At 42.2% G+C, this 20,071-nt stretch overlaps 1 protein-coding gene across 1 annotated transcript in view; it reads right to left on the bottom strand.

Moving 5' to 3' along the window:
* Window positions 1–1,818: 1,818 nt before the first annotated feature.
* Window positions 1,819–20,071, bottom strand: part of TRIM55 (tripartite motif containing 55) — a 37,726-nt gene continuing 19,473 nt past the window's right edge. Inside the window, exons 9-10 of the mRNA XM_010184164.1 lie at window positions 19,392–19,679; window positions 1,819–1,938 (exon numbers count right to left, since the gene is read on the bottom strand). Coding sequence (XP_010182466.1) covers window positions 1,819–1,938; window positions 19,392–19,679 — 408 coding nt within the window. The remainder of the gene's footprint in view (window positions 1,939–19,391; window positions 19,680–20,071) is intronic.

Below are 20,071 nucleotides of genomic sequence, written 5' to 3'. Positions count from 1 at the left end.
GTGGGGCCGTGGGCCGGTCGGTCACCCCCAGCCCTGCCGACTCCTGCCTCAGCAGCCCCCTGAGGGAGCTCCCCAGCTCCTGCCGCTGCTGCCAGAGCGGGGCAGCCTCCTCCGGCCAGCGTTCAGCAGTGGGAAACGGGTGAAGCGTTCCCGCATCTCTTTCCCGTTTCCTTTCTAGCTCCGCTCATCCTTCTCGCACCCCAAAGAGGGCAGGTTTCCCCCTCGCTGTGGCTCCTCCCGTCCCGGCGGCGCTGCCCAAGCCGGGTCCCTCCAGGGGCGCTGGGGAGGTGGCGGTGTGTGTGGGGAAACTTCCCGGTGGGAACGGGGGAAATTTCGCAAGACGATGGAGAGAAAATTGTAAATCCCTAACCCCAGATCGCATTCCCTGGGAAAAAGCTGCTCCAGCAGCCGGAGGCAATGCGGTGGTGGTGGCGGCGGTGGTGCAGGGCGACGCTGGCTCCGGGTCTTGTGAGTGGCAGAGATTTGAGCACCCTTCACCTCCACCACTTCCCTGGTTGGAGCACTTTCCCAGGGGAAACAGCTACACATGCGGGTTGATGTGACTCAGCCCAGTTGTGAGGCATGGCCAGGAGTGGGGCTGACCTCTCACAGCCTCCTAACCAGGTGCTGCCTTGCATCTGCACTGCCAGCTCACTGGTCCTGCTGGGGTGCAGCACAGCCCTGTGCCCTGGCATAGTCGCCTGCCAAAACAGTGTGTTTAGGGCCTGACTCGAGGCTCCTGGAAATATCCATGCTTAATCCTAGTGCAGAGCTTGACACCTGGTCCTCTATGGCACCAAGAACTCCTGGCAGCCTGTCCATCTATCAAACACTACAGAGCGCTGCCACCCTGTCTCTAGTGACAAAACCTGCAGGGTGTCACCTTCAGTACATCTTGTAGAGCTTCTTTTAAGGCTTAACATCTGCCATGCACACAGGACAGGACATTGGCATTTACTTTTCCTACAAGGCACCACGAGGCCTTCAAATTAATCCTTGAATGAGTATCTGTGGCCAACTCACTGCATCTTGGTTTCATGCAAGAACGTGCTCCTTTTCCTACACACTTGCATGACTGAGAAGACGTAGACACAGATTACGTCTGGACAGACATAGGCAGCACTCTAGCATCTGCCCCACACGCTCAGAGCTGTGTTCCACATCCATGTGCAGGAGGTGACTGGTGATTTCGGGTTGTGCCTGTTCCTCATCCCTGCCACTGGGGACCTTCCCTACAAAATTGTAAGCACCGTCTGTTGTGGCTCAGCAAGTGCAAAGGAAGAAATGGCAGCCTGGGAGGTGCTTACACACAGTCCTGACTTGGGGTGCAAAGGGTGCGACGGTGTTACTGAAGTCACCAGCACCGACGAGCAGGGGTGCAGGAGAGTAGTGAGGAGAAACGCTGTGTTGGCAAAGGATGCTACTAGTGAATATCTTACCAGCGTTTTAGCTAACAACATTGGTGAAGCATTTAGACCTACACGGGAACATGCCAAAAAGTAACAGAACGTTAGCAGTGCTCAGCCTACAGCTGCAGTGATGCTATTTTTCCCTTGGAAACAAGAAATTAATGGAAAACACTCTGAGTACAATACAGTATAACAATACAGTATAACAATTTGTCCCCACGCTCCCATCCCTCTCAGGACTCTGTCATCTCAGGGGCTGGGTATGATGTGGAGGTCAGCTGAGTTCCTGGGAATGAAACCTGCTCAGATGTCCCTTTTCAGGCCAGTTTATTTGTTGACTGCAGCCAGGCTGCCTGTGCTTGCGGTCCCTCGGAGGAGAAGCACACCAGAAGCCAGCTGGAGTGAGTCATCATTCATTCAGCGAGTTCAACCAGGAGAAGGAGAAGACATGACGAGCCGGCTCGTCACTCCTCTCATTGCTCACGGGAGTTTCCTCCACTTGTCCTTGAGGGGATGGTTCAGAACCAGTCTGTAAAGGAAGGAGAGGTTGACAAATGGAAGAGGAAAACCTGAATTACATTAAAATCCTTAAGGTTTCACAACACGCAGGAAAGCAGAATGAAGTGGGAAAGAGAGGAAAAGGTAGGGATTGTGAAAATTTGGGGAGGCCAGCCAGACTTCTAATGCCAGAAAAGTCAGAGGGAAACTTGCAATGGCAGAGGAAGGATTGCGCTGGGTGAGTGTGTCGCACCTGTGCAAAGAGCTTAGCTCTGATTTAGACCTCTGGAATATGATGGCACCGAAGGTGATAACTGCCTGTTTAGAAGTGATAGTGAGCCAGCTTGGCTTGTGTAGCTGGGCCTCCAGATTGATGTGGACCAAAGCCAAAAGTTATTGTCAGTGCATTGCCACTCAAAATGATACTTGTTCTGCTGTCATGAAATCTGCCTTGGATATGTTTTATTTCTTTAAAGTCTTTTAATATTTATTACACTTCAATTTCACTCAGCCCAAGAACAGGAAATACAAGATACAGAGATACAAGCTTCTGCTTATATCCCAGGCCAAATTCTGCTTTTGTTTGCACAGGTATCCTACGCTTACAGGAAAAAAAAGGAATCTGGACATGATATGCTGTAGCTGCTAATCACAGGATTAAATCAGCTGAATATTTAACAGGCCAGTATGATACAAAGAAATATTTTCACTAGTTCCAGAGTTTTCAGATCCCTTTTGGCAGAGAATGAAGACCAGCTTTGTCATAGTATCAGAAATCCTACTAAAGATAAAATATTAAAAATGGGTGCTTTGTTAGCTAAAGGATGCCTTAGGTCTTCATCATTAAAGTTACAATCTAACATGCAATATACAGGATTTTTCCCCCTCTATATATTCCTAGATATGCACATACATTACTGTACATTCTTAAAATTAAAGTAGCCAATACTGCCAGCCTTTTCTCTGCAGGGTTTCACCTTACTCTGGGAACTTCAGTGTGATCTCAGGAGAACTATTTGATGTCAAGATACTACTTGGTAGAGGGAAAATGACAGAGCAATGTCCTCTGAATTTTAACATGTCTCAATAATTTATAATAAAGTCCTAAAATGGAAAGTTACCAAAGCAGTGATGCTAACAGACATAACCAGGAACAAGCAGTGAAGCAGGGATGCTTGTGAGATATTGAAGCATGGGATGGATCATTTTCCTAAGCATTTTTGTAAGTGCTTGAAGTGTAGCACAGGAATTAGTAAGAACTATGTATGTTAAACATAAATTGGCTTCTGGGCTTCATTCCAGTTACTACCTATTGAGTGTTGTGACACCAACAGACAACACAGCATGGAGGTACGAAAAAAAATTACTCCCTGTTTCATTATTTATATATATTTAGAGTTCATCGCCCCTTTTTAGACCTAGATCCTCAGTTACTCTAGACTGGAATAGCCTTACTTGTTCCAATGAAATTCTATCTGAGAATCTGCTTCAATACTCGAAATACAGAGTAATCTTTGCCTTAGATTCCGTTTTCAAAGCAAGGCACTCACTGCTGCTCACTGCAAAATGCAGGGTTCAGAAAGGATTTTTATGAACAAGGATCTTGCAGAAGAATATAGCTGTTCCTTGCCAACTTTATCATGTACTTTAATGAGAGCACAAGCATGGTGTAAAATCTGGGAGAAAGAGCTGCCTACTTGAATACAAAAGTCCATTTTCAGCAATGCTGATGAGAAGGGTCATCTCCCAGGCTTTATGCAAAAGTATTGTAAAGGACTAGGCTCATGGGGCCAGATCTTCAGCTGAAGAGCCAGACAGCTAATTGAGCCCCAATTATAGATCTGCCTCCCAGCCCTGGCAAGTGCTGAATGCAAACCTTTCAACCCGATTACAAAACTCAGGTATCAGCAGTAAATACATGGCTTGACTTTCTGAATCATGAGGGATTCTATGCTCTCTTGATCTCAGTAGATGCAGGATCGTTCGTGGCTTATTAGACCTCTCTGATGTTGAAAATCTTGCCTTTTATTTTTGGGAGGACAATTGGAGGGCCTGGACTATCTAAAAGTAATTTTGAAATTGGTTGTGCAATTTTGTGCACTGAGCCTTTAGTAACGTGTGTAAGCAGGCATAGGACGGCCCTCCTCACTTCTCCCCACTCTGCAAAGGAACAGGACTGGCAAGAGGTTTAAAAAAATAATTTCCTGCTTTTTGATTCTTTTTTTACTTAAAACCACACTGGCACCTTGTCATTTCTCTTCCTGTGGAAGATGGGCTTCCTTGAGCACTTCTGCTTGCTATTTCAACCAGCCATTATCCAGACACATACATTAAACTAAGCTTTACTTTGAAGCAAAGAACTATCTGTGGGCTTAAAGTTAAGTAATTTGTTTCGCAGGGTTTGGATCTAACATGTTAGAAAAAATAAAGCACAATGCAATGGCTGAGACTAGCCAGATGACTGCATTACCTTGTTAACCAACACTGCTGCTACTGCATTTCAACTGAAACAATCTTTGTTTGCATCTCTGCCAAAATTGTATTTCATAATGTATTAACTTCTTCATATTCTGCTGTGATGACATCTTCCTGTGTCAGCAAAACAATGTTGGAGCTCTAACATACTCCCACGGGGTTTGGCTGGATGAAGCGTTTAGTCCCTGCACCTCGCTGGACTCTGCAGGCTGCCAGCCTGCAATACCTCGATGTGCCTTTCCAAGAGCAATCATTTGCCATCTCACACCCAGCCAGGAGTGAAGCAAGCAGCAAACTGACAATGGGGCCATTCCTTGGCTTTCAGACTTGTGGTTTTACACCAGTGACACTTCAGTATTTGTGCTCTGAGTCATGCAGGGACTGAGGTGTGCTATCCTCATGTGAGCCAAGAGACCATCAAAAGGTGCCAGGAGCAACTCTGTCTTAATGTTATTAAGTCTGTTCCTCTTTTCCAACAGCAGCCCACAAAACTCAGTGTTATACTGGGATTGTCTGAAATAAAGATTTCAGCTGTAGACTTTTATAGAAAACAACTCTTTTGAACCAGTAGGTGATTCTGAAAGGTAGAAAGTGTCAGTAGGATATGGGCATTCGACTCCACTGTAGGTGCTTGTAATCTCATCCCAGATCACTTCACTCTCCCTGTTATTCCATCCCTGCTCCGCTGCCAGGGAAAAGCTTTCTGCTGAGCATGGCACAGCCCTTGCCACATGCCTTTCAGTTGGTTCAGATTCAACACTTCATCGTGTCTGGTCACTGCTATTAGGTAACTGTTGCTACCCAAGCCTTATCTTAGTCTTGAAGATCTCATGGGTAGGGCTTGTTTTTTCACATTACCTAGAATAACAAGTCCCAACCCTCAATTTGGGTCCCTAACAGTAATAAGAAATAACTAAAGTGTCTACCTCAGATTACATTAATCACATTAGGCCAATGCTGAGAGAGTACTGAATACTTACACTGTGATTTCTATTTTCCCCTGTGGTGCTGAGTGACATCAGATGATGCTTTCGATAAGCATCAGGAATTTTTACCAGGCCAGCGCAAGAAGCAGGGAGGGAAGCACACCCTGCATGACTGATGGTTGGGTTTGTTTTTCCCATAAGCAAAGTCCAGGCTGGAGTTTATGTGCCAGTTCTTTGGAGGTGCTGAGCAAACACAACTTCCAGTGAGCAGCCACTCAGCACTCCTCAGCATCTGGCTCGCTAGAATTTTCATGAATAAACAGTGTAAGGATCTCAATGTTTAACCTGGTGAGTCGTATCAAAGTTACAGGTATTCAGCATCTTTAAGCTTTTGCTTCCATATGCAGAGCAATACTTAAATCTGTATAAGAGTCTTGTAAAGAGCGTGGAGGGGAGGAAAAGGGTGAGTGGGATGGCTTTGTCATGATGTTTTCCTTTATTAAGGCCCAGCAGTTATCCTATTTGTACTGGGGAAAAATAGGCAGTCTAGGCTTTCTAGATACTTGAAAAATGGGGTCTGGCCACTTTTTTCTGCTTTCCCACCACTAGTCTCCATAGAACTTTAGGTATGAAGACTAGGATCCATGTTACCCAACTTCAGTCATGCAGAAACGAGATACTTACTCAAGCAGACTGCATTCATTCTCTCTAATGGGAGTGATGAGAGAAAGGCACCACCAGAGGGTGATTTGTCCTATCCTAAAAGAAGTGTCTACAGGGTAGATTGCCCTCTGGAGGTACCTGTTTCTCTCTACTGATACTAGAGATTTTGTTGGTGACCAGATTAGACTAGGTCTGGCTTTTAAGTAGTTACACAAGACAGATTCCAGCCAAATGCATCAGGATATCAGAAAACTGCTTGATAGGAATAAAGAACTTGGAATGCACTATTACTTTCTACAAGACCAGTAACTCTTAAATTTAGGAAAGCTAAAAGGTCTTCATAGTCTTCTTCAGCTTGGTTTTTGTTTTGGCAATATTTTGCTTATTTTTGATGACTTCTGATAAGGTAAGGTCTGGAGAAACCATTGTTATAATGCCCTTCTCAGAGGTAATATCACACCAGCTTGCAAGGAGATGTGAGAAATAAGAGAAATGAGGTCTGAAATGGCTGTTTCCTCCAGGGCTGTAGATAACCCACTAGTAGTATATTTTATCCAGATTGAGCATGACTAAATGATTACAAATTTTTATAACTAATCAGGAAACAAAAATGCTTGTTGGTTTTATCCTGGCTGCAGGAGAATAGACTATGCTTTTGTTGGCAAAGCAAAAATGACCTCACATTTTGTTAACAAATATGGTTCTACCAAGTGAATTTGTAGTAGTTGAATAGTTTGTGTCAACCTGAGTATGTTATTTCTGACCTAGCACTGAAATCTCCAAGACTGTATTTACCATCTTGTCTAATCATGGTCTTGATTTTTTCTGAATTAATGAGAAAGGTCTAGATTTACAGTGAAATAAGTGAGAAAATAATGCATGTGGTTTATTAGAAGTCAGTATGCCCTAGGAAAGGGGGTTATTACAACTGTGCAAAAGAATGCACTGGTTGGTTACAAATAGCCTTCTTGTGGAGCTATATGAATGTTTTCTGGGGCAACAGTGCTAATGAAAGCAGGTCCTGCCCCTTGGCTCCCCATCCACCTCTTCGCGCTTTGCCTCCACAGTTCACTGTCCATTTGCATTGCTGCAGCTGTTTGCAGGGCTGCACTAAGAATGGGAATGTCACTGGAATGACATCAATGTTTTGTTTTTTGAGGTGAAGGAAGATATTTTTAAACTTGGACCATCTGAATTATTTGATTCCAACACAGCCCAACAAGCAGCTGCCTCAGCACAAATGCCATGTGAATGGTGGCATCTGGGCAGGAATGTTTGGCAAGAAACTCCTAAATCACCTTTGCTGCCAGAGAAAAAAAAGTGGTTCTACACCCTTAGGAGGCATGTGAACTACCCAATGCCTTTCCTGCTTCCTCTTGATTCAGCAAGACAGCAAGAATGTGGATTTGTTAGAAAATGTGGATCTTGGAGAGAGAAGCAGTGAAAATACAAGCTTCTTGCTTCTACTCTTTCTATAGCCTCAGAAAATTAGTGAGAAATTAAAGTTAATTCCCATATTTTAGCTGGGTTGTTTAGAAACAACTCCCAGTGTTGACAAGAACAGGCACAATTAAAAAATGTTAGCTGGTTGCAAAGCCATCATGGAATCTGTAAGCTATGTTTGTCTGCCTCAAATGTCAAGTGTTGCACTTCTGGCACTCAACACTTCCAGGCAGCGGAAACAAAGGGAGCACAACAGGTTATTTTTAAATAGTTTAAACTTCAGTTCAAGCATTTTGTTTTCATATTTTTATGCAGTCTAGCTCCTTCAGCATGACACCTGGCAGCTGTCACACATATCACAACAATATTGTTTCAAGCTAAGAGGCTGCTTATTTAGTATGGGGCTTTTCTTTTTATTAGAAGCAACCAACAGAATATTGTCTGAAATAATTGCTACGACTACTTGCCACAGAAATTCATATGGTGGCAGACAAAATAATATGCACAGACAAGCTCCACCAGTCACGGTACTAGATATGTCACTCTCTTATTAATGGTTAGCAATGAATTTTAAAAGTCCCTTGGGAGGAAATGCCTTTCTTCAATAGATTTTCATTATGTAGCAATTAACTTTATGTGGTTAATGTCTAATGCAACGTCTTGCACAATGACCTTAAAGAGACCAAATACAGTTCAGAGGAAAACAGCCTGGGTGGCTTATTTTAGTATGGAGTCTGCACATCTCCCACAGGATATGGAAGTCCAGATACTTGAACTAGTGGTGGAAACAGTTTTAGAGAACAGAGTGGGAGAGTGGCTTTCTTCTGTTACTGGGGACAAAGATAATACAATTCCCTTATTTATGTAACACATGTTTTTCATGACTCCGACAAAAAAAACCCCAAAAACCAGAAAAAAGATTCTTGTTTCATATTTCACACACTGCTGCTCCTCATTGGCATTACTTTTTGTTGAGAGTGATTAACAGTTCTGCATAAAACCTAGTCCTGCCACTGGCCAGGAAATGAAGGAAACCCAGGAAGAGAGACTTACAAACACATGAATATTAAGGTTGCATGATCAGGAGAGTCTTTTCTGTATCTATCCAGACATCATTCTTTGTTCCTCTCATAGAGAAGTTTTTGAGGCTGTCCTGATCAATGAGCCATCTGTCACTTCTGCTCCCTTCCAGCCCTGCTAGAGACTTACCCAGCAAGGAAAGGATCATCTTGAGAAGGTGCAGGAGTAAGCAGGATGTGCTAGTCATCAGTGCCAGAAAAAAAACTACTCATGGCTACCAGTTCTCCCCTCTTTCTCCTACTTCTGCTTCATCAGCAAGTAGGTCAACAAGTTAAATACGAAGTTAAGACCTTCTAAGAACTTCACCATGACAGTAACCCGCCTAAGCCATGGCATGTAAACTTCACTATTAGCTTTCAGGGAGAAGTAGCAAACCAAGTAGTGGTTTAACGTCATATTTGTCTCTGTCATGCAGTCCTTCCTTTGAGTAACATGGAGTGCTGTAATTAAGGCTTTTCTTCCTCTGCAAATGGCATTTTTGTAAATCCAATGAATGAGACAGAGTGCCAGTTCAAACTGTGACTCGCCCTGGAGCTCCATTGACAGGATCAGATAAGGGAGCCAGCATAGCTATGAGGTGTGTAGACACATACCGTGCTTCAGAGGTTGGAGCACTGCTCACATTGTGAGTGAGTGACTTACTTGGGCTGTAGTACATGTGTTGGGGGTGGTGTATGTGAGCTATGGACACAGCACAGCTTCTCTGAGAGACAAAAACACGCTGATGGAAATGCAGGAAGAAAAACTGGAATGTCAGCTAAAAAACCAGGTTGCCATTATTTAAAGTCAGAAAAGGAAAGTCTTGGCCACAATTAAAACAAGTTTTTTCTCAAGAGGGGCAGCGGAGGGGGAGGTGCTGATCTCCTGTCTCTGGAGAGCAGCGATAGGACATGAGGAAATGGCATGAAGCTGCATCAGAGGAAGTTCAGGTTGGGCATTAGGAAGAGGGTTCTTTGCTGAGAGGGTGATTGGTCACGGGAACAGGCTCCCCAGGGAAGTGGTCATGGGACCAAGCCTGTCAAAGTTCAAAGAGCATCTGGATGATGGTCTTAGTCATGTGGTTTAATTTTAAGTAGTCTTATGAGGGGCAGGGTGTTGGACTTGATGATCTTTATGGATCCATTCCAACTTGAAATATTCTATGATTCTATAATATTTCACTCATCATCTGTTTCTGCTGACCATTTTCCTTAGTGCGCTCCTTTTTCCATGTCTTCATTTGCCTCAATCTTCTCCTTACTACGATCACAGCAACTAAAGCTGGTAGCAAAGAAATTACTGTACTCTGACAATAATGCATTGCTCAGTGAGCAGCACCATGACTTCCTTCTGTTGTATCACGTCTCACATTGTAATCTCTGCTCCCCCATTACCAGTGTTGACTTGCCTGCACAGCGGTTGGCCAGCCAATGCGCAAGATCTTAAATCAAGCTTCTTTCTGCCCATCTCACACTATTCTCAGGTGATGTTCAAGGAAGCTGTGATAAATACTGCTCTTAAAGCTTTGGATTCAATCACAGCAAGGTTTGAACTGATCTGCATCTGGTGGGCACCAGTTCAATTTTTTTTTTTAAGAAATCTATTTATTTTATAAAATTAAATTGTGAAATTGTGCATAAATGTAAAAATTAACGTATTTCAAAAAATTAATCCCATGCCAGACATTCAAAAAGCTCACCAGCACTGATGATGCCCAACAGCAATGTTGCTCAATAAGGCATTTTGTAATAGAGCAAGTCAAAGAGCAAGTGTTTCATCATGAAAAGCAGCCACTTCTTCTGTGCGCAGAAGTGCTGAGCCAGGAGTGCTCTAAGAGGCTGGGTCTGTATTTTGATCATCACCTTTGGTAGTTGAAATAGACCCAGGCAGATTTCATAAGGATCTCTCTAAATTAAAAAGAACAATTAAAAAATCAGATTGCTTAGTCTCCAGACTGTGAGATCCTTATTCTCTGCTCAGTCAAAAGTGTGACATCTATGTCAGACTTCTGTAGCATGGTTTGAACATTGCAGCACCTACCTATCTCCATTGGCCAGTAACGTGGGATTTTCTGAATTAGTTACTGGTCTCTCACTAAATGACCTGAAGTTTATTTTAAAGATATCAAGAATATATATCACCTAAGAAGGGATCTAAGACTGCATCAATGCTGTTTGATATGTCCCCCTCCTGGTTTTCTGCTTCATTTTCAATGTATATGCAGCCCCCCAAACCTTTAACTCCATTTCTAACACCGGGTATGTAGGCACCTAAAAATTCCTGCAGGGTGCTGCGGTCCAGCCCTTTGCCTGCTCACAAGTCAAGAAAGCCTAGAAGTGGCATGATACAATACCCAAACGCAAGGACTCAGACCCAGTTTAATGCCAATGGGATTTTCAATCAGATAGGCTGCTATTTAAATATTGATCCCTCTCAAATGGTTACAGGACTACGAGCACTGCTTTGCATAGAGAAGCATATGGCTATACTGAAAGCCTGAACTGTCTCAAGGCAGTAGGATGGCAACTAACCAAATATTTTACAAACAGATGGCTTGTGTTATTGTGACATAAATCTACTATAATGTGATGTACACCAGCAATAGTTTATCCAAGATTAAGAAATATTTTTTGTTTATTCTCTATTTTCCTTTCCAAATGCCTTAACAATGAGAATGAGCAATGCTTGGAGAAGGATGTTGAGTAGAGAGAGAATTCAGTATTTAAATGACAGTCACAGAAAGACAATGTCTAGGTGAGCCTGTCTTTGTATTAATTTGAACAGGGGAAATAATTTTTCCATGCTGTCATTGTGGAGGTTCTTTTGCTAGTAATGGAACGAAAAAAAAGGAAATATACATAAATCAGATGGGTATCTCTGACTCACCAGACAAATCATAGAGCAGACTTTTCGAGGTAAAACTTCAGGTGAAGTATTTGCCACTCATATTAATTATGAGAAACTGTTGTCTGAAAGCTGGTCTTAATGCATTGCCCTCACGACTCATCACTGCTGCCTCTGAATCAGTCAGGTAATTCTCAGAAGCAAGTGAGAGAGAGGTGTTAAAAGAGGAACAATCAAGACTTTCCTGATTTCCTCTGCATGTGTTTGCTAAACTGAGGACAAAAAATATCTCACCTGAAGCACAAAGTCAAGGTGCAAAATGGAAATTTACAGACAGAATTTGCCACCAACTGAACATCCTGAGTGGCCTCAAACCTGGCCACTATAGCCGAGTCCCAACTCACTAAGTCAAATTACAGAGAAGCAAAGGCAGAATTTTTGGACTGTTCACTGAGTTTCTTGCATCTAGCATTTGCCATGCATTTCAGCTACTGGCTGAACACTTCCTACCCTCCCCCCACCCCCAAGTAAAATTTAAGAGATGTTTAGGAAGAAGCTTCAAACAGAATTTAATTTGGGCTTGTATACTAGCTGATTCATGGGTCTCCTCCAAAAGGCTCAACCTCGTGGAGGACAGATGACTCAGTTTTCATTCAGTCAAAATTTGCAGATTTTTTGATCTAAGCAGAAATAAACCCATCCAGTTTGGGTTTACCTAAGAAAAGCTATAGTACAAGTATGTCCAGATGTAGATGGTAAATATCGGGGAGACTTTAACGCTCTGCATTCGCAGATCTGTCCTTCGCACTAAAGAGAGTTTTTGCAGGGAGCAGAGAGCCTGCAGAGCAGCAGCTGGGTCCTGGGAGAGAGCTGCTGGGCTGCGCCTGCTGCTGGTGCTAACAAACTTCTTGTCCCTCTCTGCGAGCAAACTGTGGGAAGGCTGTGTCAGGTGGGCCAGAGGGGTGGTAGACCTTTGCTTAGCATCGTTCCCACAAGATCTGGCCTTGCCTTCTCTCAAGTAAGGAACCCCCTCTCTTGGAGCAGTTGGCTTGGAGAGGGGGACTTTGCTTCCTTACCTGAGCAGTTTGGCAAGACTGAGTTTTCAATCTGGAGATGAGAAAGGCAATTATTACTTGCCTACCACTGCCATAGTCATGCAACCATCCCAGAGCAGCACTGCGCTAAAATGTGGGACCATACCTTTTGTAGTGTGATGGAAAGCAGAGGTACATGGACAATGAGCACAGTGTCATCTCACTCAGGCTTATTTTGGTTTCAAATGATCTTATTTTGTCCATGTTTTCTGTATATTGACATGACAACCAATTGGCTAAAACTTAGCTAAGTACTGACCTCTCTGACATGATTTAAAGCTGTCTCATGGAAAAATATTCGAAGGACCACCAGCTGAAATTGAACTATTCAGCAGCAGGGCAAAGATAACTACTTCAGTACATGAATACAAAGAGGACTGTCCCCATGGTAATTCTGGCAGATGGCATAAGGTTGCAAGCAAGTAATAGAAAATTTTAAAACTAATGAAACAAGATTAACATAGGCCACTCCATTAGTATTTCTCCTCCCAAACAGCTCAGTCCTGATTATATTTTATATCCTCATGGAATTAAAGCACTGTACTCACTGGCAGCAAAGGGAAATTAGATCAGAATCCTGTTTGTGGATGATTAACTTGCATTTCCTTTCAAACTAAATGTATGCACTCTAGTCCTTTGGAGCCACAGCCACTTCTCTGATGGGGAATTTGAGGAACAAAATATAAGGTCCAGTACTTCATCTTAGGTGAAATTAACTGGATAACCAGAGACCCAAGTGAATACAAGACTTTCATAAACTATCACAAATTTATATGGTGTCACTGCATGAGAGACGTTGCCTACAAAAATCTGATTAGAGGAAAAAAAATGAGCAAACTTTTCCTTATGCATCCATTGCCCTCTGTATTTTAACTAGACTGGAATAATTTGAGCAGATGTAAGGTATTTTGTGATCTGCCTTCATTCAGTGACAATATAAGGTCTTATTATAAAATACCTGTCACTCCTGATTTTTGGGATTCCCCTACTACAAACTGAGGGTTTGAGTGGTTCTGAATGTGAAGACATTTTTAAGGACTACACATTCCCAAAAAGTGGTTGTACTGTTCTTGATGTGCATGACTTTCTCTAGCTATTAGAGGTCTACACAAAGGAACTGAAAGGCAGAACTTAGGGCCAGCTTTTCATGTTGGGTTGCCTAAAGCCGGGCAGCAAGAAGGGGTTACATACATGGCTTGATAGCTGGGACTGTTGAGCATTTGCACTGTTAGAAGTGACAGATAGATGTTTTGCTCTCCTGAAAACTAATCTCACTACAAAGTGTGATTCAATGTATATTTAGAAGTCAAATTTCCAAGAGACTGAAGGGCCATATACCCCTTCAGGTGTGCCAGCCCAACAGTTACATGCCATGAGCATTTACAAACATACACACTCTTCTTCATATACCTAGAGCTCTACACTTATATGCCTTGGTAGCACCCTCCAGATATAAAGAGAACAAAAACACATACCTGAGTTCTGAAATGCCAAATGGGTGAAAGAGTTTCTGAAGTCCAATGCAGAAAATACCTATTCTTCTTGCTAGCTCACTTAGCCTGCCTACTGAGACCAAATGCAAGAAAATAACTTAAGACTTGGTGAAGACTTGCTTCACCTCCTCCTGTAACTCAACACACAGTCTGTCTCTAAGCATTCTAAGATTTTGGTTTGGACTCCAAGACCTGTTTCTCCCATGCAGTAGAAAAGGCTGCTTGTTAACGTCTATGTCACCCCCCACTAACACATTACTCCCCATGGTGGCAAGGCAGCTCATTGATGCTATTTCCGCGCCCTGTGTTTTAATCATTCGCTCCTGGTTGTCATCTGCAGAGGCTCAGATTCACTTCAAAAGAGTTCCCCAGCTTCAGACACTGAGCCGAGAAGGTAGGTTAAGAGGGATGTCACCTTCAAAGGGATGTTACCTCAAGTGGTCAAACACTAAGAGGTGCCAAGAGAGAACCAGCAGGTTTTATTCATGCTGAATCATCTCCTGCCATCCCTTCTCAGACCAAGCAATCTGTACACCTGTGAGCTGCACCTCCTGTTGCCATACCTCTGCTGATACACTCTCCTCTACTCTAGAGGAAATGTCTTCATGCATCAATACAGTTTCTTAGAGTGAAGCGGCCTTTAAATGAAGTAAATTTTGGGGATTAAGATGTGAAACTGACCTCTTTTTGATGCTGAAAAGCAAGGAAATCCCTATCAGTGCATTCTATTAAAACAGCCTGGAAATAAATTATATGCTAGTTTTGTATGACAGTCATGCAGACTTTTTTATTTATTATTATTATTATTAGTAGTAGTAGTAGTAGTAGTATTTATTATTACAAATTATTATTACAGTTATTTCAAGTAATTTTGATATTTGGCTTTCAGAGGCTTATCACAAAGAAGAAAAAGAAAAGGAAGAAAAAAAGAAAAAGAAAAAGAAAAAGAAAAAGAAAGAAAAAGAAAGAAAAAGAAAGAAAAAGAAAGAAAAAGAAAGAAAAAGAAAAAGAAAAAGAAAAAGAAAAAGGAAAAGGAAAAGAAAAGGAAAAGAAAAGGAAAAAGGAAAAGAGAAAAAGAAAAAGAAAAAGGAAAAGAAAAGGAAAAGAAAAGGAAAAAGGAAAAGAGAAAAAGGAAAAGAAAAAGAAAAAGGAAAAGAGAAAAAGGAAAAGAGAAAAAGGAAAAGGGAAAAGGAAAAGGAAAAGGGGCAATGACCTGATATCTGACAGGAAAGATAAAGACACGTAAACTGTCTAAACAGCCACCTCACTACACATGGAGAAAAAAAATAACTTTTATGCAAATAGAGTCTGAGACCAAAATGCCTTTCTCCCTCACTTCCTTTCTATTTCATGATTAAATAAAACATAAAACCATCACTAAAGACCACATAGAAAGAGGTCTCAAATGGTAGAAATTAGAGCTTTCTGCATTTGTCTACTTTTAATTTCAAAAGGTATTTTGAATTAAAAAAGAGAGAGACGGGGAAAAAAGCATAATGCTATTTGCATGCCTGATTTCCCAGGAGTACAAAAAAGCTCTATGTCCTCTTGTAATAATACAATGGATTTTCAAAAACAAACACAAATAAATGAAATTTAAACTATGATCCGTGAATTTAATTGAGATTCACAGTGTCCAATGCTTTTCAAATTCAAATTACCATCAAACAGTGTATCTTTTTGCATAACTTATGCAGTTAAAGCATAGGTCATAGCTTCACCCTTCCTTTTTTTTTAATGGAGAGAAATGCTTCAGTCATAGTGCTGAAATTTTTGCACATAAAAGCTGAATAATAATTTATCATTTTTCAAGGATGCACCATATCATGTTGTACAGAGTGCAGTACAGAAAGTAAGCAGGGAAAAACAAATGTTTTGGTGTTGAAGAATAGACCAGTATTAAATTCTTCTGTCATTAGAGCAAATACCTAAAGGTAACTAGAGTTGTTTTGTGTCAGTGTCTTTGGACTTCAGTAAGTAAGATTAAACATCCCAGAGGTAACACAGAATTCTCTGCAGATAAGCCACATCACTTCGGAAATGGAATATACACATATGTCTTTCTTACCTAAAATGGGTGTGAATTTGAAGCTGGAAGAACTAAATCATGGACAGTATCTACCAAAAATATGTTACTGGAGAAGAGATGTTATGGAATAGTTAAAGTTTAATTTACAGTATTTGCATTCAGGACAACTTCACTGGGTAGTGAAGTTTTTAGCCCTTGATCCTGCAGATATTCCAGCTCTTAATTAGTGTGACATAAGGAAAAAAAGCCTTTGCTTACATAAAAACATTTTAAAGCACAGATATTTAAAAGAACACATGGAGCCTTGGGTGTCTAAACTGTTGGGATCCCTCTCAGCTTCATGGGGATGCATTTCAAAACCATGTTCAGTACTTCATGCTCACTGGGAATGTGAGAGAGATGGCTTCGGATGACTTATGGTAGAAAAAGGACCTCAAGGGGAGAACCCAATGTGTGGGGTGTGCTGTGTGGGCTGAGGTGTGAGGAGACTCTCTCCATAGTGGTGCTCCCTTGTGGGGATGGCTGGAGCTCCTGGGGAGCAGGGCTCCAGCCATTCCCCCGAGGGAGCACCGGTGGTTTGCTTGCAGTGGAAATCCCAGCAGCAGGATTATCCAGTGGATTTTGTCTTCCTGATGTTTACCCCTCTAATGCCAACTATTACTCTCCAGATCTTCCTCCCACATTTGATAGGCTGAACAAGGTTGGAGCTCTTCATATCTCCTGTCAGCCTACAGGTTCTCCATCCTTCTGGTCATTTGAACAGCAACTGAAATATAAGCCCATATATCTGAGGGAGTAAATGTCTCTTTCCATTTCAAACCAGGGAGATGCAATGTTTCACCATGCAGGAATAAGCTGAAGGGTGGCATTTCAGAGATGTGAGGAAGAAATGTTTTAGGCAGCTTGTATTGTGAACTAGCACGATGATTTTGGATGTGAAGAAAGGGAAATAAATCCTTTAAAACCATGTAGGAACATCACCAGAGACACTATTTGAACTGTTAGTTAACGGTAAAACAAAACATTTCCTACCCATGAAAGTACAAATCATGTATTGAATCAGATTCCAAAGATGATGTAGTATGATAAGAAATGCCAAAAGTGATATGCAGAATGCTAACCCCTGTGAGAAAATAAGAAAAGTGCTTCACCAGTGTTGTCATAACACAAAACTAGTCATTATCACTACATTCAGTGAAAAAGCTCTGTTTCCACAGCACTTTTCCATGATAGCTTTTAATTGGAGGAACGGAGTAAAAACAATGGTGTGAGAAACATCAGCTGGAGTTTAAAAAAATCAACAAATATGGCATTTCAGGGTGGGTCATGTAAAAATCACATGCAGGAAAAAAACAAAGTTGAAGGTCACATACTTAAATATGGTCATTACCACATGACAGAGGCCATTTTGCTCGTGACATAGACACATTTCCTCTCAGATCCATAAAACTGACCATGGTATCATCTTGTGACATCACCCTTCCTAGCTTGGTCACTCTGCTTTTTCTGTTCTTCAGCACACTCTGCACCTTTCTGCTTCCTGAGCTTTCCTATCCCTACCTCTGCCTCCAGCCCAGGGCAACCTCTTCTTCAGCTTTGTGCCCTGCTCCTTTCTCCCCCCATCCCCAGAACCACATGCTACTCTCCTCAGCATCCTCCTCCTAAAATGTCAGTGTCACTTGTGATCCAGGCCAATATCAAAACCCAGCACCCCCAAATTCACACACCAACAGGAAGCGACATCTTTCCCATGTACCTGTTTTTATTCCCGGAACCTGATGATGAAGAGAGCCGGATACCAGATTGCTGCTTTGGTGTGACTGAAAACCACTGCCACTGTTTTTTTCAGACAGTTGGCCACATCAAACCTTAATTTTGCTCCTTCACTTGCTGCTGGTAAATTAGGACCCAGGGAAGCAGACCACAGGCAGGCAAGCTTCCAGCGAATTGAGCCAGTAAGGACTGAACCTGCCTATGATGAGGCTTGGCTGCCCAGTCATTAGTGGAGCTGGTATAAGGAAACAGCAGCAGTTAATTTCACTGTGAATTTACCTGCTCTTGACAGTGCATTTGGAATACACTTAAGAAGACAAGGTCACAGCAGATTAGGTAATTTTGATTTTTTTTTTTAAATTCTACTCAAATATTCTCAAATCAAACCCTAACTTTAAAAATAACTACTGAAATTTGGGGGTCAAATGTTGCTTTTATTAAGGCTGAAGTCAGTGAATCCTTCCACCAACAAATTCAAGTGTCACTGACTAAAGCCTCCAGCTAGAACATAAGTGCCCCTTTTATCATATCTGTATGAACTCCTACTTCTAACACTTGTTGCCCACCACCTGATGGTTTATCATGGTAGGGCTGCTTATGTATGCTAAATGTTTGACTCCAACTTTAAAGGAAACAGCATTAAATACTTACTACCCACTTGTGCTTTTTCACACGCACACACATAATTTCCTCTCTTTGCACACATACAGGTAATTGCTTTCTTAAAACACACAGCTTAAGCCTATAAATCAGGATAGTTTAATTTAGAGAGTGCTGCTCACAGGCTGTTAGCCAGGCTGTGAGCTGGAGCAGGTGTAGTGTGCAAATCCTTCACTCACAGCTCCCTCAGCTCTGGTCCTTGAATCTTTGACCCCTGTGGAATTTGTACACATAAGTAGAAGAAGCAATATTCAAATTCAGACTACCCCAACTCAGACATTGTCATTTTAAAGGAAACACCCTCCTGTGCCCAGCACACCAGTTTCTGTTGCAGAAACCATCATGCTGCTACTAGTCTAACACAGAACTGGAATTTATTATCTTCATCCTATCCTTGAATCAAGTCCCAGTAATCCTTGGAGGAGACCCTCTGTGACAGATCTGAATCCAGGAAATCACAGTGCTTACTGAGAAGCAATCAAACACACAAGAAGGCTCTGGGTATTTGCACAGCTTTTTGTGTTCACCTGGGGAAGCCGTGCACATCAGGTGCAGCCACAGAGCTGAAGAAGACCAAGCCAAGCCACAGCTGCTCTGGTAGGACAACATGTGATGTATACAGGCTTTCAACAGAGTACAAGAATAATCTCATGCACAGGATTTGTCTGCTGCTAATGCATGCAAATATCTGATTGCGCAGAGCATCGCCAGCCTCTCCAACAGCTCATGAGCGTGTATGTGAGCAACTTGGGTAACAGCTCGCAGAAGTGAGGTGCACTGGCAGTTAAGCTCAAGCAGCCATCAGCATGCTACTCTAAAGCTGAAAAGTCAGCCTGTCACATACTGAAACCCTCTGTAAATCCAGTGGATTATCTGAAATTACAATTTATGCTGTTTCCGCATTTCCAAAATTATTCTTATTCTTTAGCATGCAGAGGAAAATTAAATCACATTTTCCTTAACAATTGCTGTTCCCGCCTTGTTGCATGTCACAGCCCTCTTGGAGTGACTTTGGTAGCACTGACCTTGGACGTTGCTGCAGTGGCATTACTTTCCTTACCGCTCCCTGGTGCACTTTCCTTGATCGCTGCCGCTGCCAGGGCTTCTGCCTTCTTTGCACTTGTTTCCAGAGAAACAGGAGGCCCTACTTTCCCCAACCCACTCACTGGGGTTGAGCTTGGACTGTTTGATTGCCGCGACTGAGCCTTATACCAGCTAGGGTAAAACAAGGGATCGATGGTTTCTGCTGTGGCCGGCACTTGAGTGTCAGACTCTGGGGTCTGTTGAGAACCACTTCGTGTCACAACCTCATCCTTAATCAGGACAGATAAAGAGAAGAACAAGCAGAGTGCACCACGTTACCTTCCTGCCGTAGCCATGTTGCTCTGCATGTTTGTTATATTTTACTGCAAGGAATAGATTTGTCCTAATATATGGTTCGAAATAATTACAATCAAAGCATGAAGCAAAAGCAACTACCATTTGAATAGCGTGGATATGGGAAGGAAAATAAGTTACTCAAAAAAAACAGAATAGGAGGGTAAAATTAGCTGGGAAGGGGTTGCTGACTGAGAAAGGAGTGAGCAAGTGGTTCCTTAATTCAGATTAACACTCAATTCAGTCCTAAAACTGTAAGAAATTCTGCATAAGAGCCTCATGAACCAGTACCAGCCATAAACAACAGGTGTATATACCTTTGAATGGT

Source organism: Mesitornis unicolor, unplaced genomic scaffold, assembly GCF_000695765.1.
Source record: "Mesitornis unicolor isolate BGI_N332 unplaced genomic scaffold, ASM69576v1 scaffold11735, whole genome shotgun sequence".
Taxonomy (NCBI): domain Eukaryota; kingdom Metazoa; phylum Chordata; class Aves; order Mesitornithiformes; family Mesitornithidae; genus Mesitornis; species Mesitornis unicolor.
The sequence above is the reverse complement of the archived record's forward strand: the minus strand, read 5'-3'. Positions and strand labels throughout refer to the sequence as shown.